General features: G+C 35.8%; 1 protein-coding gene across 11 annotated transcripts in view; it reads left to right on the top strand.

Annotated features, from left to right (window-relative positions):
• sdk2b (sidekick cell adhesion molecule 2b) overlaps positions 1–25,640 on the top strand; it is a 637,792-nt gene that overhangs the window by 545,609 nt on the left and 66,543 nt on the right. For 7 of the 11 annotated variants that reach the window (XM_009306870.4, XM_009306868.4, XM_009306869.4 and 4 more), the window contains exons 13-23: positions 2,047–2,223; positions 3,082–3,218; positions 4,993–5,140; positions 8,358–8,498; positions 9,135–9,316; positions 11,360–11,475; positions 16,024–16,219; positions 16,412–16,510; positions 18,286–18,477; positions 23,134–23,255; positions 23,333–23,442. In XM_009306870.4, the coding sequence (XP_009305145.1) occupies positions 2,047–2,223; positions 3,082–3,218; positions 4,993–5,140; positions 8,358–8,498; positions 9,135–9,316; positions 11,360–11,475; positions 16,024–16,219; positions 16,412–16,510; positions 18,286–18,477; positions 23,134–23,255; positions 23,333–23,442 (1,620 nt within the window). Of the gene's footprint in view, positions 1–2,046; positions 2,224–3,081; positions 3,219–4,992; positions 5,141–8,357; positions 8,499–9,134; positions 9,317–11,359; positions 11,476–16,023; positions 16,220–16,411; positions 16,511–18,285; positions 18,478–19,500; positions 19,621–23,133; positions 23,256–23,332; positions 23,443–25,640 lie in introns of those variants that run through there. The other 4 variants (XM_073918826.1, XM_073918824.1, XM_073918825.1 and 1 more) reach the window with 1 other exon arrangement.

The raw sequence follows: 25,640 nt of genomic DNA, 5'->3' as shown, positions 1-25,640 counted from the left end.
TCTAATGTTGCTCTCTTTGTCTCTTCTTAACTAGCTTTTTAATTAGCAGTTGAATGTTTTAATTAACGCTCATTAGCAAGAAAACATCAAATCAGAATCGACTCTGCTGACTTAATAAAGAAAATAATTTCCCTTGTAAAAGTGTAATGACTTGATCTATTCCAGAAACACCTGCTAAGGTATTCTGATGGGATGCAAATATGTTGCTTTAAAGGTTTTATGTATGTATTTGTTTATCTTTTGTGGTTGCTAGATGGATGCTCAAGTGTTTTCATGTGTCGCTTGTTTGTTACTAGGTTAATGCTTAATGCGGGTGGTTACTAGGCTAATGACTGAGTGTTCCCTGGGGTCTCTGGTGTTACTAGATGTATGCTAGAACGTTCTGAGTTCTAGATGGCCACAAGCATATCCCTCTGTAGCCCAAGACTATCACGCATTGAAGCTAAGCAAGGCTGAGCCTGGTTAGTACATGGAGGGGAGTCCACATGGGAAAACAAGGTTGCTGTTGGAAGTGGTGTTTGTGAGACCAGCAGGGGGCGTTCAGCCTGCAGTCTGTTTGAGTCCTAATGCTCCAGTATAGTGAAGGGGACAATGTACTATGAGTCAGCGCCATCTTTCGGATGAGACGTAAAACCGAGGTCCTGACTCTCTGTGGTCCATAAAAATCCAATGGCACTTCTCGTCAAGAGTAGGGATGTAACCCTGGTGTCCTGGCAAAATTTCCTCCATTGGCCCGTATTGGTCATGGCCTCTCAATCATCCCCATCCACCGAATTGGCTCTCTCACCATCTCTCCACTCCACCAATAGCCGGTGTGTGGTGAGCGCACTGGCATCAAAAAGCATTGATAGCATAATAGCATTGATATTTAATTCAATCATTCATTCATTTTCTGCCGCTTTTCTGAGGCCATGTCACTAGGGGAGCAGTCTTAAGAGAGAACCCCAGACTTTCCTCTCCCCAGACACTTCCTCCAGCTCTTCCGGGGGGATCTCGAGGCATTCCCAGGCCAGCTGAGAGACATTGTCCCTCCAGCGTGTACTGGGTCTTCCCGAGGCCTCCTCCCAATGGGACATGCCTGGAACACCTCCCTAGGTAGGCGTCCAGGAGGCATCCGAAACGAATGCCTTAGCCACCTAAGCTGACTTCTCTCGATGTGAAGGAGCAGTGTCTCTACTCCGAGCTCCTACCAAGTGACAGAGCTCCTCACCCTATCCATTAGAGTGCGCCCTGCCACCCTTCGAAGGAAACTCATTTCAGCCACTTGTATCCGAGGTCTTGTCGTTTTGGTCATGACCCAAAGCTCATGACCATAGGTGAGAGTAAGAACATAGATTGACTGGTAAATTAAGAGCTTTGCCTTTCGGCTCAGCTCCTTTTTTATCACAACAGAGCGGTACATCGACTGCATTACTGCTGCCGCTGCACCAATCCACCTGTCAATCTCACGTTCCATCCTTCCCTCACTCGTAAACAAAACCCTGAGATACTTGAACTCCTCCACCTGAGGTAAGGACTCTCCCCCAACCTGAAGATGGAAAACCCCCTTTTTCCGGTGGAGCACCATGGCCTCTGACTTGGAGGTGCTGATTGTCATCCCAGCCGCGTCACACTCGGCAGCAAACCACCCCACTGCATGCTGAAGGTCCATGTTCAATGAAACCCTGTCGTCCCCGAATCGGACCCCCTCCAGCCCAAGGCTGCGCCTTGCAATTCTGTCCATAAAAATTATGAACAGAATTGGTGACAAGGGGCAGCCCTGTCGGAGTCCAACATGCACCGAAAACAAGTCTGACTTATTGCCTGCAATGCGAATGATATTTCAATTTTCAAAATCAAATCAAACCCAGTCGAATCAAATTAATTCCTGCTATATTTTTATTTCAACCCAGTATTCGAATATGTCACAGAAGACGGTACATTATATTGGATTCTGTGTTATCTGAAATTGAGTGAAGGGATACAAGTTCTCAAACCAGGAATACAACTAATGGCTTCCAATTGAATTGATATTTTTAGACCCCAGAATGTTGTTGTGTGTACCAGGTTTGTTTGGGAGAAGGACGGTCAGGTGATCGTCACTCAGGGTTTGCCCCGGCTGCGTCTGGACGTCAACGGGACTCTGCACATCTCTCAGACCTGGTCAGGAGACATCGGCACATACACCTGCAGAGTGACATCAGTTGGCGGCAACGACTCCCGTAACGCACACTTGCGCGTCAGGTCAGAGATGAAAACGCTCTCCCATCATCCTCTCTGCTCTGTTCCCCATCCACGCACTCCTTCATCTCGTCTGATCATTTCTTTTTGATTTGTTCTCGCTCCTGCTCCCCGAATCGTATCTCATTCAGTTTTTCAATATCCCTGTTCATCACCTGTACTCATTCGGCCTCCTTTTCTGTCTCGTTGCCTTCATTTTTTAATTTAATAGCACAGCAGTTATTGTCTGCCCTCATTTTTATTTCTTTGGTTTTCTCTTTTTTCGCTCTCTCCATCCAGCATGTTGTGATTCATCTTTCTTTTTTAATTTTCACGTCTCTGATCACTAGATAAGGTTGTAGTGGTTTTATACTCTGTTTACACATTCCTACATTGCTCTTCTTTTTAAATATATTTCTCTTCTTCTTATCTCTTATTTTGAAGAAGAATATGTTAAAAATGCTGCATATGCTGCAATACATTTTATTAAAACCAACCAACTTAATAAAATAATGATAGAGATAGGTCTTAATTTTTGGAACACTTGGATAACCTTGTGCTCGTTTTATACACACTCTTTGATTGCCAAATTTCTACATTACAAATACTTCTATTCTTCTTTTCCTATATTAAAAAATATATTAAATGCTGGTTTATATTCAAATATGTCTCATTTTGGGTGCTAATGAGGGGTTGCAACAATAAATAATGTTATTTGTTGTTAGATAGCAGTTGTAAGCTGCAGTATTGACCTACTGTGTGTGCTTGTTTTATTGAGACATTATATATAATGCTTCATGGAGTGCTCTGCGGTGACCCTGAAAACTGGAGACTGTCTCTCACTGTTTTTTTTTTTTTTGGTAAATAACATATTACCCACAGGCAGCTGCCTCACGCCCCTGAGAACCCCAGCGCAGTGTTGAGCAGCACAGAGAAGAGAGCCATAAACCTGACGTGGGCCAAACCTTTTGATGGAAACAGCCCTCTTATCCGCTACATTCTGGAAGTTTCTGAAAACAGTAAGTAAATAATTTATATATGAGCAATATCACATGAGTAGCAGTGCGATACGGCTGTATATCAGCACTGGTGGGAGGCGTGCATTGACACAAGGCCGCAGCATATACTGTTTACAGTTAAAGTCAGAAGTCAGAATTGTTAGCCCCCCCTGGTTTTTTTTTATTTATTTATTTATTTTTTAACCAATTTCTGTCTAATGGAGAGAAGATTTTTTTCAACACATTTCAAACATAATAGTTTTAATAACTCGTCTCTAATAACTGATTTATTTTATCTTTGTCATTATGACAGTAAATAATATCTTACTAGATCTTTTAAAAAACCCTTACATACAACTTAAAGTGACATTTAAATGATTAACTAAGTTAAATAGGTTAACTAGGCAGGTTAGGGTAATCAGGCAGGTTATTGTATAATGCTGGTTTCTTCTGTAGACCATTGAAAAAAAATAGCTTAAAGGGGCTAATAATGTTGACCTTAAAATGTTTTTTAAAGAATTAAAAACTGCTTTTATTCTAGCTAAAATAAAACAAATAAGACTTTCTCCAGAAGAAAAATATATTGTCAGACATACTGTGAGAATTTCCTTGCTCTGGTAAACATAATTTGGGAAATATTTAAAAAAGAAAACAAAAATCAAAGAGGGGCTAATAATTCTGACTTCAACTGTATATACATAGTACAACAGTTCTTTCTGGTTCTCAAATCTGATTGGCTGATAGCCATGCAAAATTCTGCAATAACAGCACTCAATAACTATTTCTCTGCTCACATAGAGTGAAAGCAGATCAATAAACTATATTAATAATACCAATTAATAATAATAATAATAATAGTTTGTATTATTGGAGGAAAGTAATTTATGTTTTGTAGAGACATTGTGGCAATGCTGTACCTCCAAAAAACAATGCCCTCCTGTGGACGTCTCATTAGAAAAGCTGGTTTTATCTACTAATTGAGCAATTACTCTGGGATTTTATTTATTTGTTTATTTATTTTTAATGGGCCAGATGCCCTTTTACCTGTTACCCAGCACTGAGAGTACACTAGCTCATGAACCTTCAGTGCTGGGAAACTCTTAAATAAGAGAGAGTGTATGGATGTTTTCCAGCCCTGAGGTTCACGACACACACATTCCTAAACTGCGCCTAATTTAGCTAATCTAATTCACCAATACTGCATGTATTTGAACTGATTAAATGTAAAATGTGTTGACAAAATAAAAACTAAAATAAAACTAGCACAGCCAGTAATGAAACTAAACAAAAATGTACAGCAATTTTGAAAAAAAAGGATAAAATTAGGAATTAATAAAAAATGCTAAACTATAATAACTTTGACTATAACTGTGTACCAAAATGAGCTTACACTCAGAAATAAAGGTAGAAAATCTGTCACTGGGGCACTATCTCTATCTTTTCAAAAGGCACTTTTTTGCTCCTAACAGGTCCTTTAGGTACATTTCAGTATCTAAAAAGTACAAATCTCTACCTCGTAATACTTTAAAGGTACAAGAGTGAACCCTGAAGTTACAAAAATGTACCCTAAATGTACGAATGTGCCGCTGAAAAGTTCAAAAGTGTACGTTTTGAAAAAGTACCACACCAGTGATAGCTTTTGTAGCTTTATTTCTGAGTGTGCGAGTTCTAAAAGGCTCTTTTCACACAAAAAAATGAATAAATAAATGCCCAAGGCAAAACCTCTGTTTGAATCTGAAAGCATGTTGGTTTAGTTCTTCATTGCTCATTATTCTTCATTATCTGCTCTTCACAGATGCTCCTTGGACAGTCCTGTTAGCCAACATTGAGCCTGAATCAACCGCTGTAACGGTGAACGGCCTGATCCCGGCACGCTCCTACCAGTTCCGCCTGTGTGCCGTCAACGACGTGGGCAAAGGCCAGTTCAGTAAAGAGACTGACCGGTAAGCTGAGCCCTGTCTGACCATAAAGATAGCTCTATCATCCTGTCACAGCATGCCAAAATTGCCTGCGCTCTCATGGGACAGTGTCTATAGGAGGATTTATCTGTCTGTGTTTGTGTGTGTCAGTGTATCTTCCATGGATCAGTGTAATCAAAGCCCTCGCCGTGTAAAGAAAGCTTAAATGAGACGTTCAGGAAAGGCCCCCATCAGAACACACACAAATCCCTCTGCTTTCTTCTAACGTTTGAGACAAACCTCTTCTAGCCAAGATAATCCCAACTCAGAATAGACGGGACATAACTGGACTATATAGAAGACAGGGAGATCAGTTTTTGACTGTAGATACAGTACAGCTCAGACACTATAGCAGAGATGGAGAGTTTGCAATATCATGAAATCCCAGAAAGGGTTTGAGTAAAAGATTTTCCATCTTATAAAGATCTTATGAAGGTTCATTCAAAAAAGTAATTAATCATTAATTACATCATTAATAGTGTATTTAAAGTACTTTGACTTTAAAGTAACCTAATTACTCTGTCATTTAATTACTTGACTCAATACTAAAACACACGTAAATCTCAATGCATAAAAAATAGAAATACATTTTAGTCAAGCTGGACTTTTAATTTTTTTTATTCATTTACAGTTAAATTAAAAAATATATATGTATCAAAACAAAATGTTTAAAATTAATGACAACTTATTTCATACACACCATACATGTACAGTTTATTTACATACATTTCATTGTTTCTTACAGTGTTGGGGAAAGTTACTTTTTAAAGTAAGGCATTACAATATTGAGTTACTCCCCAAAAAAGTAATCAGTTGCATTTCTTAGCTACTTTTTATGGTAAGTAATCCGTTGTGTTACTTTTAAGTTAATTTTGCGCTACTTTTTATTACCTGACTGTGGTTTGATCTCTTTCAGAACTTTTTTTTTTTAATAGAGGAGCTCTGCAATTAACAACACACTGTATAACCTACACCTACATTTACCTTTAGAAAATTTTTTTTTTTTTTTTTAAATTATTCTGTTCATCAAGGTGGCATTTATTAAATTAATATTTATTACAATTTTGAATAATTGCTTTCTGATTGTATGTAGTCTCAATTGAAATTATTACTGCAGTCATTATTGTTTTTATTTATATTACATTAATAATAATAATAATAATTATTATTATTATTATTATTACTATTATTATTATTATTATTATAATATTAGAGTGATTTCTAAAGGATCATGGGACTGAAGACTGGAATAATGAAGCTGAAAATTAATCTTTAAATCACTGGAATAAATTATTATATTAAATGATAAACTACTTTTGAACTGTTATAGTGCATTAAGATTTCACATTTTTACAATTTGTACTGTATTTTTGATTTCATAAATGCAGCCTTGGTGAGCAGGAGAAGCTTATTTCTTTTTTTATTTATTTTTTGTATCTTTGCACTATTGTAATTATATATGAATTGAATTATTTATTATAATATTATTTTATTATAGTATTATATTATAGCATTATTTTATGCTCTCCCCCTCAAAATCATCCCAGTCAAAACTCATTTCTTTCCAAATAGAGTGGAGGAACTATGACGTCACTTTGTAGGCTAATCGGTTGCTAGCATAAAACTGGTTCCCTCGTGAAAATCCCTATTGGATTTTCCCATAGGCTTTTCGAAGATTGCAAATAATAAGCTCTGTGTTCAAACACAGTTCATTACACTTACACGTTTTGTCCAGCCGGATAATTGTCACACGAAAATACAACTTGGAGCACTTTTGGATCTTAAATGCAAAGGCAAGAGTTAAAAAGCTAACATTAGGCTATAAACGGACTACAGAGCCCTCGGGGCGCTCGTCTGTGACGTCAGTCCCTCCCTGTTACAGAAAACTTATCACGCTTATTTTTAGAAATATTGTCCATGACAAAGAGTTAATCTCTCTGTATATTATATTATATATTATATAGTAATCCACGCTATATATTATAAACAAATAAATACACAAAAATACATAGACCTATGTGCCTTTTGAATCGTTTTTATGTGGAAAATACATCTGTTTTGCTTTGCGGTTGTTCTAAAAGTTTTAAAACTGCGTGTATAAATCTGCCTATAGTATTATCATAAGACACGTTTAAATAAGTGTATCGCTCCCGCACACAGCCTGCTTACCTTAACCGATAACAGAAATGAGGCGTGAGGAGGAACAAGTATATGGCTGCAAGTTCCATCATGATGGACACAGAGCAACATTCGATATTCCTTTTATGTCACGACGTACAGCGAAAAGCAGCTCATACAGTCACATCTGCTATACGTTTTATTGGAGGAGTGTAAATATTGCAGTTATGACTGAGTAAAATGTGTTCAGATGAATAAAAAATTCTTGACGAAAAATCACTTGATCACGTTAAAATGACAGTTAATATGTCTGTATTTTTACACATTTATTCACACTTTTGCATTACTGAGGGCAGGAGAGAGACAGGCTGCATTGGTGAGCAGTATCTTCATAATATCGTTTAATTAAAATAAATGATCAACAAATGAATCTGTCTCGACTGCCTTTACATGTGAAGGCATTATCTACACACAATCTGAATTCTTAATTAGAAAAACACAAAAAACTATAAAACACTCTTCATGAAAACACCTAAATAACAGACAAATCCAAACGCCCAACACAAGCGGGCTGCGCTCCAGACCAGATCAGCTCGATGACGTATAATGTCTCCGACACCGCCTGTAGTCCCATTTAGCAACTTGATAGCAACCATCTTTTTAAAAAAGCATAACCGATTTAAAAATTCAAAAGTGTGCTGTAACTGATGTGTTTTATGTTGTAGAACAAAACGTGAAAATATCTTGAATTTGTGTTAGCCACGGACCTTATTTAAGCGATTTTACTGAAACCCCATTCAAAAAACCCATTGACTTTGGGACGAGGGAACTGGAACTGCTAAAATGCTAACTCGTTTCGGGGTTTTTGCATACAAATTGACGTCATAGTTCCTCCACTCTATAGAGCCACTCAATTTGTCTGGTGAAATTGAAAACAAATATCACTATGTCAGTCTTTTCCAATATTTTTCCAATATTGTGCAACTGCAAATATGAACACATTTAGTGGTAAGTGGTTGGTATTGACCATCAAAAACATCATATCAGTTGACCATTAGTTGTGTTTACCTACTCTGTCCTCCAGAGTGTCCCTTCCAGAAGAGCCTCCCAGTGCTCCCCCTCAAAACGTCATCGCCAGCGGCCGCACAAACCAGTCCATCATGATTCAGTGGCAGCCTCCACCCGAAAGCCACCAAAACGGCATCCTCAGAGGATACATCATCCGGTGAGACATGTTTACTGGTGTCTGAGCTCTTATAGCATCCCAAAGTCTCTGCTTCTTCTCTATTTTACGCTTATTTCACTTCCAATCGTTCGTAGTATGTTTTTATTTTTTCCAGGTCAACATCAATATGACCTTTTTTCCCCAGCTGCTCTAAATTCTCTTCCCTCACAGCAGGTTTTGTGGTAACATTTGATTGTATTGTATTATTTCAAGGCTACTCCTGGATTAGAGCACTTCAGGGCTATTTCCTCTCTGTCTGTGATGACAGTGAAATGGACTTTTTGTTCACTTATTTATATATTTCTTCTGTTCATCACTGAAGGAAGCTGAAGGCCGTCTTTGGTATTGCAAACCTAAGTAATGGTGCTTGACCTTGCTCGGTATTGCACAGAATATTTTTTTAGAGTGGTTCTTTATCGCCCTCTGTTGTTTGTAGATGGTAGTGCGCTTTAAAACCCAGCAGACAGATCTGATAATGAAGAGTAGATGACAAGGTGTATTTTTAGAGATGCTTATCGAGCTCTTCGGAGAGGGTTATCTTGGGAAATTCTCTGTCAAATCTCGCCTGTCCGTTCAGATGAGCAAATCTTTGCATCTGTCCTTGACAGTAACAATATAACCCTTCTCTAATCTCAGGTATCGTCTGACTGGTCTGCCTGTGGATATCCAGTATAAAAATATCTCGAACCCTGATGTCACCAACCTGCTGCTGGAGGATCTCATCATCTGGACTAATTATGAAATCGAAGTGGCGGCTTATAATGGAGCTGGACTGGGGGTTTACTGTCATAAAGTTACAGAGTGGACACTTCAGGGAGGTGAGGGTTTATTTGTGATTGCTCCATTCATACTGTACTGCATAGATATATATGTTATATTATTATAGTTAGTATTAATAATTATTATAACATATAATGGTGTCATGGTGGCGCAGTGAGAAGCACGATCGCCTCACAGCAAGAAGGTCTCTAGTTTGAGTCCCAACTGGGTCAGTTTACATTTCTGTGTGAAGTTTGCATGTTCTTCCCATGTACGTGTGGGTTTCCTTTGGGTGCTCCGGTTTCCCTTATAGTCCAAAGACATGCACTATAGGTCAATTGAATAAGCTAAATTGGCTGTGGTGTATGTGTGTTTTCCAGTGATGGGTTGCAGCTGAAAGGGCATCCGCTGTGTAAAACCTATGCTGGATAAGTTGGTGGTTCATTCCCCCTGATTAATTAAGGGACTAAGCCAAAAAGAAAATTAATGAATAAATGAATACATTTTATGAATTATTTTAAAATAACTACAGATTTACATATGATATTAACTAAACTGTCATTCAGTGTATCAATAGTTTATATACGAAAAACATGATAGTCATTATTAGAACAAATTGATGACATCTTAAAAGACTTAATAATTTTTAATAATTTATTCAGTTAAACTTTTTTAAAAAAACATATTTGTCAGCAAGAAGTCTGTAAGCATTCATTAATTCATTTCCCTTTGGATTAGTCCCTTATTTATCAGGGGTCGCCAGTGCAGAATGAACCACCAGTTTGTAAACAAGTAAAAAAGGTAAATAATAAATGTTTATGGAATGTTGGTTACCCCCATTTCACCCATATTTTGATGTTTTATTTTCATAATATTTATTTATATTACATTTATTTTATTTTATTAAAATTTATTTATGTATTTTTTATTAAATTTTATTTACATTTATTTATTTTATTTTATTTTACTTTATTTAATTTTATTTAAATTAACTTTTTAATTTAATTTAATTTAGTTTAAGTTAAATTTATTTTATTTTAATTCATTTAAATTTATTTTATATTTATTTCGATTTGTTTTTATTTTATTTACTTTATTTTAATTTATTTTTAATTTAATTTAATTTTACTGCACTTTATTTTTTTTTTCAAAACTTATCCAAGAAATATATGAAAAATTCAGTAACCTGTATGAACTGAATCCCCCTATTTATCCCCCCTATTATCCCCCTATTTATTTTTTCTCTAGTTTCTGTTTAACAAGAGAATATTTCTTCAGCACATTTCTTAACATAATAGTTGTAATAATTAATTTCTAATAACTGATTTATTTCATCTTTGCCATGATGACAGTACATCATATTTTACAAGATGTTTTTCTTGACACTTCTATACAGCTTAAAGTGCCATTTAAAGGCTTAACTAGGTTAGTTAGGTTACCTAGGCAAGTTAGAGTAATTAGGCAAGCTATTGTAGAACGATGGTTTGTTCTGTAGACTATCGAAAAAATATAGCTTAAAGGGGTTAATAATTTTTACCTTACAGTGTTTATAAAAAAATAAAAAATTGCTTTTAAACTAGCCGAAATAAAACAAATAAGACTTTCTCCAGAAGAAAAAATATTATCAGACATACTGTGAAAATTTCCTTGCTCTGTTAAACATAATTTGAGAAATATTAAAACAAGAAGAAAAAAAATAGCAATCAAAGAGGGCTAATAATTCTGACTTCAACTGTATATGGGTCTGCAGTGTTTACAAAAATGTTGAGTGTTGAAAAAAACTCACAGTAGTGTGGATGGCAGATGTAACCATAGCAAAAGTTTTTTGTTAAAAATAATCCAGTATAAACGTAGCCTATGAAAAAGCAACACTCGAGAGAAAGAACCCTTATGATTCCATTTTGTTTTCCACTGTTTACGACAAAATGAAAAATGTTTGGGAGCCTGGATAAAAGATGCTGATGTGCGCTATCTGCAGTCTTTGAAGACTGAACTAATAAATATTTCCGTCAGTTTTCTAGGCTTTAGCAGGTGAAATATGTTCGCCCTAAAAAAAGAAGTCTCATTTCCGTCTTCCTTTTCCCATTTTACCTGTCAACCAGTTCCCACCATTGCTCCAGGCAACGTGAAAGCAGAGCCCGTCAACTCCACCACAATCCGCTTCACCTGGACAGCCCCGAACCCGCAGTTCATCAACGGCATCAACCAGGGCTACAAGGTAGACGCAGAAGGAATGAGAATAAATCCACACTCCGACCCAAGCTTCTGAAAATGCATTACGCTGCCCTTATTTATTTTTTTTTGGAAAGTTTGTTGATGAGGTTTTATGCAAGGGTAGCTAGAGGTCTCTTTCAGCCTCCCTACTCTCAGTGCTTTGTTTTCCTGTTTGCTGAGAGATCCCGAATTGATCCTCCTGTCACTCCGGTTCTTTATAGCCAGACTGTCTGTGGAGCAAAATGTTTAGGACAATTACAAAATGGAGACAGTCAGCCAGACACATTAGTCTTAATAGCTTATTAACCAGGTTTAAACTCGGCCTCTGGACAACAACAGCTGGGATTGGAGGGAGTATTTGTTGGCTGGCCTTTTTTATTATTATTTTTATCTCTGCAGACTCGTTTGTGAACAGTCTTATAACTCTCGTTCCCTCTTTAGTGGCCACAGAGGAGAGTTTCAAGTGTCTATAAACTCTGAAATGCCCAATAATCCACTGTAGTATTGGGAAAAGAGAGGAAATCTGTGAGCATTCAGCCGTTCTTAGTAGGGAATTAACCTGGAATAAATCACACTCGCTGATAGTGTTATTTCAACACCATTATGCAAATTAGGTAACAGCAGAAACACACACAAAATGTGTGTTAATGCACAGGGCAGTGCAGTCTTCTGTTTAAAGACTATGCCTTAAACTAGTTTGACTAACTAGCAGTCTAGGATGCAAAGTATATTACTTATAAAAATTTAACTTATAATTGGGTGAATGGTATTTAGTGCAGCCATCTTCTGTAAGAAATTCAAAAAAGTTACATGTACTATTTACAAAAATGCTGATGTGGTCCAAACTGCATATAGCAATAGATTATATTTGTAGCCAAATGTGGTCAAGACCTACTTGTCAAGTATTCAAAGTATAAATGTAAAAGTAATTCATACAACTTGGGGAATAAATTTTAAGTCTAAGCTACATGAAAAATGTGGATTTTTAAAAAAAAAAAAAAAAAAAAAAAAATTATTTACTAAATTACTAAGTAATACTAAATTACCTTTAGTTTCCCGTAAAAAAGAAAGTGGAAACGGAACACACATGGTACACTTAGGTAATTGTTTTTAAGGTGCTGTATGTATTTATTTTTTTAATACATACAGCTCTAAAGCATAAGAATACAATAATATGTCCAACACAGGCTTATTGTGGATACGTACCCAGGTCTACTGGCTGCATTTCATCTGAAAAACAAACGTTATGGGGTGGTATGACGCCGCCGACAGCTTCTGTTCTTTTTCGTACTACCAGCTGATTGCTTAACTCTATGCACAGCTTTTCCAGTGTTACCAGTTTAACGAAGGCCAGCTAGCGAAGTGCTATGCAGATAAACCTCACTCCTCTGACCTCAAAAGGTGCTCTAGCGAGAGGCCATGGTCTTAAAGGGTCACGAAACACCAAAACTCATTTTTTGAGCTGTTGACAGTCGTGTATGTGTCCCACACTGCTAAAAACACTATTAGGACACCTATATTTCACTAAAAAGTGTAAATTGGTTGTTTTTGCGTTATTTTAAGCAAATTCGTACTACCGGTTTGAAACGAATTTTTGAAGCTGCGTCACGGCCATGACATAATAGCGTTGTATTCCAGCGTGCAGACTGGGCGTCTGTGCCAGAGTGTGTCTTATTACGTCTTACAGTGTGATGCATTAATGCATGAGTAAGGCTTGGTTCAAACCAATCAGAGCGCTCTATTGTGCAACTTCATTAATATTCATTACTGTCAGAGTGTAGACGACAGAGACGCCACGTTGTGTTGGCAAAACAAGCGTGAAGTGTTGCTTTTAGATTTTGCTGCAGTTAAGTTTTGTTTTCATTTTCTCTCTGTGAGAGCGCAGCTGGCGTCACGTGTGGATTAACAGTGTACGCGACGCGCGACAACAATAACTTACGTGTCTAAGGAGGATTATTGTTTACCTGAGAGCTGTTCTCATCTGCAAACGCTGAGATCCGGATTCGCTTGTAGTCTCCTCTAAATAAAGACGCGCTCTAGTTGCTGTGGATTGTCCTGTCTCTACAGATTTGGTAAGTAAGCGACCAGTGCTCTTTGTTTATTCAGTTCGTATTTTAGTCGTATCAAACAAACTATTGCACCGTGTGTAAACAAGTTAGCACTAACAGTTACAACCAAACTATAACCTTGTGTTGGATTTTGTGACCGGAATAACACACGCGGCTTTCTGACACTACCTGCCGTGTGCATCTAAGTTTTCGGGAAATGCTGAGTTTTTTTCTCTCTCATTCGCCGTGCGGTATCAAACATTGCATGAAAAATACACGCTTAGAGCAGCTCATCGAATCAAATATCATGTTTGTCGGGAGGGACATGAATGAATTCCCTGAATGAAAGAGCCAAACTGCAGTTAAGGTCCACCATTTAATAATTTGGCAAATAATTCGACTACAGATGTCCATGTAAACACATTGTTCGCTGTGGTTGTGTGTTTTGACTCTGAAATTCAGCGCACCCAAATAGACACTCCCACACCAAGCCTCATTTCTTCCTCCGACACTCCCCCCTAAACAGAGCTGGACACGCCCACTTTTCTGACTTTTTCCAAAGTAGAGGTGTGAAAACACCCTGCTGAAACGAGGGGGTTTCATGCCCCTTAAACCTTCTTGTTAGAGCAACCGATTGCCATGCAAAGAATCACCGGTTCGATTCTAGCTCAGATCGGCTTAGGCCCTGTAGGACCGGTGGGTTACACATGGGGGCTAATTTGGGATGGGAGTGAGGTTTAGGGAAGTGAGTCTAACAGAGATCAGCTAGCGAAATGTTATGCAGGTAAACCTCACTCCTCTGACCTCAAAAGGTCCTCTAGCAACAGATGCTTGAGGCCATGGTTTTTAGCCTCCTTGTTAAATCAACCGACCAAAGAATCACCGTTTCGATTCCAGCTCAGATCGGCTTAGGCCCAGTAGGACCGGTGGGTTACTCATGATGGCTAATTTGGGATGGGAGTGAGATTTAGGGAAGTGAGTGTAACAGAGGTCAGCTAGCAAAATGCTATGCAGGTAAACCTCACTCCTCTGACCTCAAAAGGTGCTCTAGCAGCAGATGCTTGAGGCCATGGTTTTTAGCCTCCTTGTTAGAGCAACCGACTCCCATGCAAAGAATTGCCGGTGCGATTCCACCTCAGATCGGCTTAGGTTAAGTAGGAGCGGTGGGTTACTTGTGGGGGCTCATCTGGGATGGGAGTGGGGTTTAGTGGGGTGAGTTTAACAGAGGTCAGCTAGCGAAGTGCTCTGCAGGTAAACCTCACTCCTCTGACCTCAAAAGGTGTTCTAGTGACAGACGCTAGAGGCCATGTTTTTTAACCTCCTTGTTAGAGCAGCTGACTCGCATACAAAGAATCTCCGGTTTAATTCCAGCTCAGACCAGGTTGGGTGTATTAGGACTGATGGGTTACACCAGGTTGCCCAGTAGCTTGCCAAATATGCTATAAACTTGGGATGCAGAGCTGAATTTAGCGTGACACAGGGTTCGAGTCCAGGCTTCGAGTTTGATTCAGGAAACCAGGTAAAACAAAGGCAAAAAAAACTGTAAATAAAAAACTGGTTGAAAATGTGGTAAAACATGAAAGCGTAATACAATGCGGCCACGTTGGCTTTTCTTTTCTTGATTGCTTTTGAAAATTCTATCGGTTGGGTTAAGGGAAGGGTGTGTGTGTGGGTAAGTCGGTCAGTCGACAGCAAGCTGGTCAGCTGAGATGTATATTGTGGCTTCTGGTGGATTTATGCGAGAAGAGAATGCGCAAATGGCACGTACAAGAGATTTTTGAGATCATCAAAAATGTACACAGCGGCCTCTGATGGTTTTGCGAAATCAAAAACTGTAAACAGATGTAGCTCTGGGTATGAATTTCGTGGTCTCCAAAAATGTATACCTGGGTACATATCCACAATGAGCCTGGGTTGAATATGTCAGCAGATATTTAGCAAACATGCACAGTGAACCTATTTTATATCTGACAAACAATGCTGAAGTCAGTTATTCTCCTATGAATATGCGCATTCCAGATCTGAAAGTCTGTCTTTGTTTTGATTTTTGTTACTCTAACCACTTCAAGTTTACCCAATTATATTTCAGCACTAGGTTGCCTTGGTGAAAAACACTGTTTCAGTGTAGACGACTGTTTGAATATATCTGGGCACTGCCGAAAATGGGAACTGTGGAGGACAGCAGCAGCCCCTGAAATGAGGCACAGATTCAGAGTTTTAAAAATCCACATGAGCTTTTAATTAGCAAAATAATACAAATATTATAATTGTAAACATTATCTAAGCAGCTTGCAGTGTAATGCTCGACCATCAGGCTCCTGCATGTGTGTTGTGTCATCGTCAGAAGGGCCAGGGGAAACAAACCCTCTTCAATATTTAGAATTTATATTGCAATATTTATTTGAACTACTACATACTGTACCTTTAAATAGTAAATAACTAAAGTTAAAGTACATCAGATCAATCAAACTGTTTATCAATCTTTTGTCCTTTAATCTTTTTAGCTGTTAGCATGGGAGCCAGGAAAGGAAGATGAGACGACAGTAGTGACGGTTCGGCCCAACTTTCAGGACAGCGTTCATGTGGGCCACATCGGCGGATTGAAGAAGTTCTCAGAGTACTACACATCTGTACTGTGCTTCACCACACCAGGAGACGGACCCCGCAGCTCTCCAAGACGACTGCGAACACATGAAGACAGTGAGAGACACTTACACACACACACACACCTTCACACTTTACATGACTCCTGCTGATTCCAGAGCATTCAATTTCAGCAGCTGGTGGAGTCAGGATGAACTCTGACCATTATTTTGATAGAAACCAGATTACTCTCCAGATCTGCTGAACTTGTGTTGGTCTCTTGATCTGATCATTGTGCTGTATTTTCAGCTCCTGGTGCTGTGGGTCATCTGAGCTTCACTGAGATTCTGGACACTTCTCTTAAAGTCAGCTGGAGAGAGCCAAATGAGAAGAACGGCGTTCTGACTGGTGAGTTTCATTTCTGTTCTTTGTACTATTGAGATCTTCTAAAGAATATAATGTTTACAATCAATAATAAAAATTGTGTCAGACACACGTTTTTAGATTAGATTAGATTAGATTTAACTTTATTATCATTTTCACATGTACAAGTACAAGGCAACGAAATGCAGTTTGGGTCGAACCAGGACTGCAATAACAGCAAGTGCAAGATAAGTTATAAAGTGCAGTTACAGAAAACTATGATGATATTTACAGATAGATGTACTATGAGTAATATATACAGGTTATATTAGCTATGAACATGGATTAACAATAGATTCATAAATGTACAGGTTGCTATTAATAAACAGAAGTGTGCAGAAGAAGAGGAATTGAATGAAGCATCATACATTGGTGGAAAGTCATTATTCTGCTAAAATAATTATAAAATGTGTCAAATTAAACATATAACAGATAAAAACTTAATTTATAATCTGTGAAATGAAAATTCTATGAAAATAGTATATAGAATTACAATATAATTATTTTGAATTTCATAAGCAAAATACATTATATTACACTACATTAATTCAACTTGTTTCCTTTAATAACAAAATTATGTAAATATTAAAATTGTATATTTGACCTATTTTTAAAATGACGTTCAGAAATTATTATTCATAAATATATTAGTTTAGAAATAAATAATAAAAAATAATAATAAAATTGAACTCTTCATTAATTTTCTAGACTAGTCCAATATACAGTTGAAGTCAGAATTATTAGCCCTCCTGAACTGTGTTCCCATGTTAATTTTTTTCTCCAATTTCTGTTTAACAGAGAAAAGATTTTTTAAACACATTTCTAAACATATTAGTTTTAATAACGTATCTCTAATAACTGATTTATTTTATCTTTGCCATGATGAAAAAATAATATTTTACTAGATATTTTTTTCAGGAAACTTCTATACAGCTTAAAGTGACATTTAAAGGCTTAACTAGGTTAATTAGGTAAAACAAAAAATACTTTCTTCAGAAGAAATCAAAGGGGGGCTAATAATTTTGACTTTGTATATAATTGTGTGTAATGAAATTCAAAATAATCCACTGTTTGTTCTTTAACAAAAACATTATGTGATTAAAGTCTTAAAAATATCTTTAGTTTTGACACATTTTTCAAATGTGCAATCCAACATATTTTCAAGCTCAAAAGGAAAAATACGCTTTTCTAGAGTAGTTATTTTCTAGACTAGACCAACATGCAATTTTTTTTTTATTTAATGTATTTGACACTGTTCATATTTTACTAAATGTTTTTATTTAAATGATAATGACTTATAAAACACCATTACTACTACTATTACAAAAAAATTATAATAATAAAAATATTAGTATTTTAACTATTAATGACAATTAGATAAAAAAAACTAACAGACAACATCCATTTTAACAACGCTAAAGAGAAAATAATAATACAAATAAAAATGCATAATACAAAATCTAATAATAATAAAATAATACAATAATAATAATGAATAAATAATAAAAAAGTATATATATTTATAAAAATAAAAAATTGATTAAAAAGAAAATGATAATGGATATTAAAATAATAATAAATACATAAATAAATAATAAAATAAAATAAAATAAAATAAAATAAAATAAATTCAATTGTGGCATCCCATTACTCAATATACTGCAGTGAAATTCAGATAAGGAGTCCAGATTTGATGAAAACTCTGAGTAGACATAAGAACAACCCATAGTAAACAGTTTTATCTCATGTTTGTTTTTTAGGTTATCGTATATCATGGGAGGAGTACAACCGCACTAACACACGAGTTACACACTATCTGCCCAACGTGACTCTGGAGTACCGAGTGACCGGACTGACGGCTCTCACCACATACACCATTGAGGTGGCAGCCATGACCTCTAAAGGCCAGGGTCAGCTGTCATCCTCAACCATCTCTTCAGGAGTACCACCAGGTACAGTAATCAGACACTTACAAACCTGTCCAAACAGGTAATGAAATCTACACTTTAAAGTTCCCGTGAAGAGCTTTGTAACGTGCACTTTTTTTCAATGTTGGACGTAATTTCAACTGAAACACAAAAAGAAGGTGGGACATCGAGTAGCTCCTCTTCTTTTCCAAAAACAGCCAATAGCATTTGGTTTGTCACAGTTTTGCCAGTGAGAGTGGTTGAGATCAAATTAAATGCAAATGAGAAGCGTTAAAGAGGACGGGCCATGTCAGATACTAGAGAGCATTTGATTGGTCAAGATTTGATGAAAAACTACAGTATGAGGTGGCATGAAAATTATCGTTGATCCATTTCAGTGGATGTGACAGAAATTTTAGGAGTTTATATCAGGATTATTTTTATCTTATTTATAAATTATAGATATCCTTAAAACTAAACAAAACAAAAAATTTAGACATTTTCATTTCACAGGACCTTTAAAATCAGACGCAAGAGGCTAAACATAGTCTGAAATGTCAAGACAAAATACTGCATGTGAAAAGCAGACATCTCAGGTTGGTCAAAGAGGAAGAGTGGTGGGAGGGGGTGGTGGGTGAAGTGATAGGGAGTGTTTGCACATCCTAGACGAAGAAATTATGTCATTTGTGGGCATCAGGGTATATGCGGGAGACTCCCGAAGCCTCTAGGAGACTTGAAATGTCTGAAAATACTATCTAATACTAAAACCATGCTATCCCCTTTTCATTTATTACATTTTATTTATTAATTGGTAATATACTATAAAAGTTTTATAAAATGTTATGCAGATGTTATTCAAGTATATGGACGGACGGACGGTCGAATAGACGTATAGATAGATAGACGGACGGACAGACAGACAGACAGACAGACAGACAGACAGACAGACGGATAGACGTATAGATTGTAATATCTCAGCACTTTATCGCATCCTCCAACCCACCAGGGGGCGCACATGTTGCCCTATACTCCTCAACATTAGATGGCAGTAGTGACTCTTGTTCCTCTAAACTCTCCTGTAATCAGCGTAACCACCACCACCTGTTCTTTGCTCTATATAAGACTGCTTTGTATTCTGCTTTATGTTCAGTCCTGAACTAAACCTCTTGCTGCCTCGTCCAGTTTCCAGTTAAGTTGTTTTCAAGACTTTTTGCTTGTTCTCAAGACTTGTTTGCTATTTTGCTGTTTGATTGTTATGAGACCCTCGGGTCTATTTTATTTTGTATGTATTTTCAGGAAGCTCGGCTTTCCTATTTTTGTTGTACTTTTTCAACCCTGGCTGTAGAGAGATATTATCTCTCCTTTTTTGTCAAATTTACCTCAGTAAAGACTATATTATTTTTTTTTTTAATTCATCAGTTGTGGACTAACTTTGTTCCTCCTCTGCTCTTGGGCCACCAGTTGCTGACTTAGCTCATCTAGTAAAAACTACTGCTAACCACACCGTAGACCCGGGTTCGATCCCCACTCAGATCATTACATAGATAAATGGACAGACAGTCAGATGATGGATGGATGGACGGACGGATGGACAGACAGACAGACAGACTGGTACATAGATAGATAGATAGATAGGCAGACAGACAGACAGACAGATGTTGAAGTAAAAATTATTAGCCCCCTTTGAATTTTTTTCTTTTTTAAATATTTCCCAAATTATGTTTAACAGAGCAAGGTAATTTTCACAGTATGTCTGATAATATTTTTTCTTTTGAGGTAAGTCTTGTTTGTTTAATTCCGGCAAGAATAAAAGCAGTTATTCATTTTTTAAACACCATTTTAAGGTCAAGATTATTAGCCCCTTTAAGCTATATTTTTTGGATAACAAACCATTGTTATACAATAACTTGCCTAATTACCCTAACCTTCCTAGTTGCCCTAATTAACCTAGTTAAGCCTTTAAATGTCACTTTAAGCTGTATATAAGTGTCTTGATAAATATCTAGTCAAATATTATTTACTGTCATCATGGCAAAGATGAAATAAATGAGGTATTAGAGATGAATTATTAAAATTATTATTTTTAGAAATGTTTAAAAAATCTCTCCGTTAAACAGAAATTGGGGAGAAAATTAAACGGGGGCTAATAATTCAGGGCGGCTAGTAATTCTCACCTCAACTGTAAATGAATATAAAATCAATCAACTGTGAAAGTATGGCCAATAATACTTTGCTTTCATTTTTAGCCTATTTACCCACGGTGTGTTGTCTTCACATGAAAGAAAATGATCATGATAGAAAACACACACATACACTAAACCAGCTTTAAAACACCTCTGCTTGTAGAGCTCCTGTTAAAAGGGCTTTAGAGGGTGATAAAGTTAAACGTCCAGCTCTTGTTATTGCGCCGTGGTGGACACACAAACACATGCAGCAGAATAACTGACAGGAGGAGACCTGACACCATTACGACTCCCACGACAGAGATCACTTCTCCTTTACTGCTTCATTAGACGCTCGACGGCTTCCAGACTCCAACCATGTGCGCATTCACAAGTAAATGTAGGCGTTTCAATGCTGAACGGTCGCAGTTACCCTTATTACCTAAAGTTATGCAGACCCTGCTGCTTTCCAGACATTTCTACAGTGTTTTATTGAAGGCATATTTCATCTTCTGATAATAAGCCGGGTAACAGCTGTGAGAGGATAGATTTGTACCGCTTTTCTCATCATTTCACTGCCTTTCACGCTGATGTTTAACTCTGAGGAAACTACAGAGAAATTTGAAATCAAATTTACTGTTGCTTGCTATAGATTAAGTATAAGAGCTACCCACAACATTGATCATATACAGTTAAAATATTTTAATAGCTACCACTCTAACCACTGGATAGGAGAAACACTCAAAATACTATATAAACCTTTTAGAACTACATAATAACTAATAGAAATTAAAAAAATAGAAACTAATCAGAAATACATAACAATGTATTTAGTACAACTCAACATGTATGAACACTTTAGCGTCCACCCAGAATGCCCTAGCAACAATTTAGAAAACCCTAGCAACAGTATCTTAGAGCGCTTCTGTTGTGCATTTCAAAATGCAATATATGCTGAATATGTTCATGTTTTTTTTGTAATGAGAATTAATTATGAACGTGTTGTCAAATAATTATTTATTTAATTATTTATTTATGTATTTATTTATTTATTGTTACAAATTAAATAATAATTTTTAAAAAACGGTGCTCACAATAGCTGTTTCCTAGTGGTTTACTGCCAGAATAAAATCTTTTTTGTTTTAACAATTAATCCATATATGCCATAACATATTCCATACCATAAATATTAATAATGTCATTCTACTGTTCTATATAATAATAATAATAATAATAATAATAATAATAATAATAATAATAATAATAATTAAAACAACAACAAAAACAACAACAACAATAATAATAATAATAATAATAATTTAATGATGATAATGACATAATAATAATAATAATAATAATAATAATAATAATAATAATAATTGCATGATAATAATAATATTTGCATGATGATAATAATAATAACAATAATAATAATTGCATGATAATAATAATAATAATAATAATAATAATAATAATAATTGCATGATAATAATAATAATAATATTAATAATAATAATAATGATAATAATAATTGCATGATGATGATAAAAAATAATTGCTTAATGATAATGACATAATAATAATAATAATAATAATAATAATAATAATAATAATAATAATAAAAATATTGATAATTGCATAATAATAATAATAATAATGGCATAATAATAGTATTGATAATAATAATAATAATAATAATAATAATAATTGCATAAAGGGCTGCACAGTGGGTAGTACGATCGCCTCACATCAAGAAGGTCGCTGGTTCGAGCATCGGCTGGGTCAGTTAGCGTTTCTTTGATGAGTTTTTATGTTCTCCCCGTGTACACGTGGGTTTCTTCCGGGTGCTCGGAAGCAATATAATTATAGGTGAAATAAGTAAGCTAAATTGTCTATGGTGTATGTGTGTGAATGGATGTGTGTGGATGTTTCCCACGCATGGGTTGCGGCTGGAAGGGCATCCGCTGTGTAAAATATGCTGGAGAAGTTGGCAGTTCATTCCACTGTGGCAACCCCAGATTAATAAAGGGACTAAGCTGAAAAGAAAATGAATAAATGGATGAATGATTGCATAATGATAATAATAATAATAATAATTGCATAATGATAATGTTATAATAATAATAATAATAATAATAATAATAATAATAATAATAGTTTCCAAATGATGATAATAATAGTAATAATAATAATAATAATAATAACAATTATTATTATTATTAATATTATTATTATTATTATTATTATTATTATTATTATTATTATTATTATTATTGTAACAGTTATAATAACAATAACATATTAAATACTTTTTTATAATAATATTTTTGCACATATTAATGCACATGTAATTTCATGGTCAAAAGAGGGCGCCATAACACAGCAGGACATTTTCACATTTCAGCAGCTATGTCATGTTTAACAGACATTTTCTCTCATAATTATTTTCAGGACAAAATAAGCATAAACTTCTTGATTAACACAATTAACACTCTTCCTAATTAACACTCTTTCTCTGGCTCTCTATTTCCTAATTCAGAGCTTCCCGGCCCACCCACAAACCTGGCCATTTCAAACATAGGCCCTCGAACGGTAACCTTACAGTTTAAGCCCGGATACGACGGCAAGACTTCAATTTCCCGTTGGCAGGTAGAGGCTCAGGTGGGTCTGTCTCTTTTAATTTAAGCGGATAAAGCTTTAATATTCTAGTGTTGCTCATAAATGTCCTCTGCTCTCAGGTGGGAGTCATTGGGGAGAATGAGGATTGGGTGATGGTTCATCAGCGGGCCAATGAGCCTGATGCTCGCTCCCTGGAGGTCTCCGGCCTTAACCCTTACACATTTTACAGGTAACAAATGCATTTTTATTTGAGTCTGTTATTGAATAAAGCCTCCTGAGTGCATTTAAGAACAGTTTGCAGTGTTCCAGAATAACATTGAAGCCCTATTTATTTGCACTTTACATGTAATATTATTGATCACACATTACAATTAAGTTTCATTAGTTAATGTTGGTTCGTGTATTTAAACTAATGAACCATTCTTGTACAGTATTTATCATCACGATTCAACATTTACTAATGCATTATTAAAATCCAAATTGATGCTTGTGAATGCACCATGAGTTAACTAACATGACTTAAAATGAACAATTCTGTTAACCAGTGTTAATAAACATGAATTAATACGGAGATCTGTGTAAGTGAAGTCTGATCTTTAGTTTTCTTGATAATGTGCCTGCATCTAGTTAAAAAAAACAAGAGTTTTAGTTGCGCTCAGAGGTTATATAGAACCAGAGGGGTTACATGTGTGCTGTAACCCGGATGGGAGTGAAACTAACGTTAACTAATACAACCTTATTGTAAAGTGTTAGCATATTATTAATATTTTTTTAGATCCTAGAAATGTTAGATCCTCACTGTATAGGAAAAATGTAGTCATACTGTAAGGTTTCTATAACATTTGTTTTATATATATATATATATATATATATATATATATATATATATATATATATATATATATATTAGGGATGGGGAGATTCATCGATATGTATCGATACGCGGTCATGCGCGTGCACGATGCGAGTGCATCGGTTGAGCAGCAGAGGATGAATGAAATTTTGGAAGCAAATCGAGATGCATCGGTTTTTGCAAGATGCATCGATTTTTCCGAGATACAGCTTATATTTTTAATATAGAATGTATTTTTTATTTATTAACAAGTGTTGTCAACCTGTTTTTGGCGCATAATTTAATCGACCTACATAAAGTAAGCCTTAGCAAAGGATTCGCGGATGTGTACACTTAAACTACAACTCAGTGTATCAGGTGTGCGGATGAAGCTAGTGGAGCGCCCTCAGAAAGCGCGAGAAGTAAAACAAACAATTTATTCCTCACTGAGTTTTAAATCTAAAGTATGGCAAGCAGCATTATGGATTTAAGGATGGACGATCTGACAGGACAGATGCAATTTGCAAAATGTGCCGCGCATCTGTAAAATACGCGGGCAGTATGACTAATCTGAAATCTCACTTGAAGCGGCGCCACAGTGTTGTTGTGAAAGCATCTTCCAGTGTTCCTGCATCCCCGGTTTTCGCACTGCTTCAACCAGCTCCAAAAGTGATGAGAAAAGCATTGCAAGTTTTTTTTTCCGTGCGCAACAGTTTTGTGCGCTCTACGCCAATAACGAATGCTATTGCATTGTTCATCTGTAAAGATATTCAGCCTAGTGTCACGGAGAACGAAGGTTTTAAACACCTCCTCCTGTTAATTTTTTATTTAATTATAATAATAATAATAATATTAATAATAATAATGATAAAAATAATGGGTGTCACGGTGGCACAGTGGGTAGTTTGACCCCCTCACAGCAAAAAGATTGCTGGTTTGTTATATTTTTATTAGCCTGTTGTTTTACAGTGACAGTGATGTTTCAAAGCCGCATAACACTGCTAGTTCACAACCTTAAGTTTTGAATAATCAGTGGCAAAATATCTTTGTAAAACTTGTTTTCATAGTTGAAAAGTTAAATCACAATTCTTGTTGTGCAATGCTAAACCTTTATGTTGAAAGAGTGCAAATATATATATATATTTTTAATATATATTGCACTTATACATTCTGTTTATTTTGAAAATACTTAAATAATATGTGCTATATTATCTAAAATGGCCCTCTACTGTAAACTGACACTCTGGCTCTGAGAGAAGAGCCAGTTTGTAAAAAAAGTCTTGGTTTTGCTTGGTTTATAAATAATCAAACTCATTCAATGGCACAGCATCCTCTTTCACATCATCTCATAAACTTGATCTAATTAGTTAGTGCTGAAATATCGCATCGTATCGTGATATGGGTGTGAATCGTATCGTGTTGCATCGCAATATGTCACAAACGAGATGCGTATCGGATCGGCATTATAGCTTAGATGCCCAACCCTAATATATATATATATATATATATATATATATATATATATATATATATATATATATATATATATATATATATATATATATATATATATATATGTATAAAATCATTAGCCT

Source organism: Danio rerio, chromosome 12 (assembly GCF_049306965.1).
Source record: "Danio rerio strain Tuebingen ecotype United States chromosome 12, GRCz12tu, whole genome shotgun sequence".
In the NCBI taxonomy this organism is placed as follows: Eukaryota; Metazoa; Chordata; class Actinopteri; order Cypriniformes; family Danionidae; genus Danio; species Danio rerio.
This window is presented reverse-complemented; position numbering and strand designations above follow the sequence as displayed.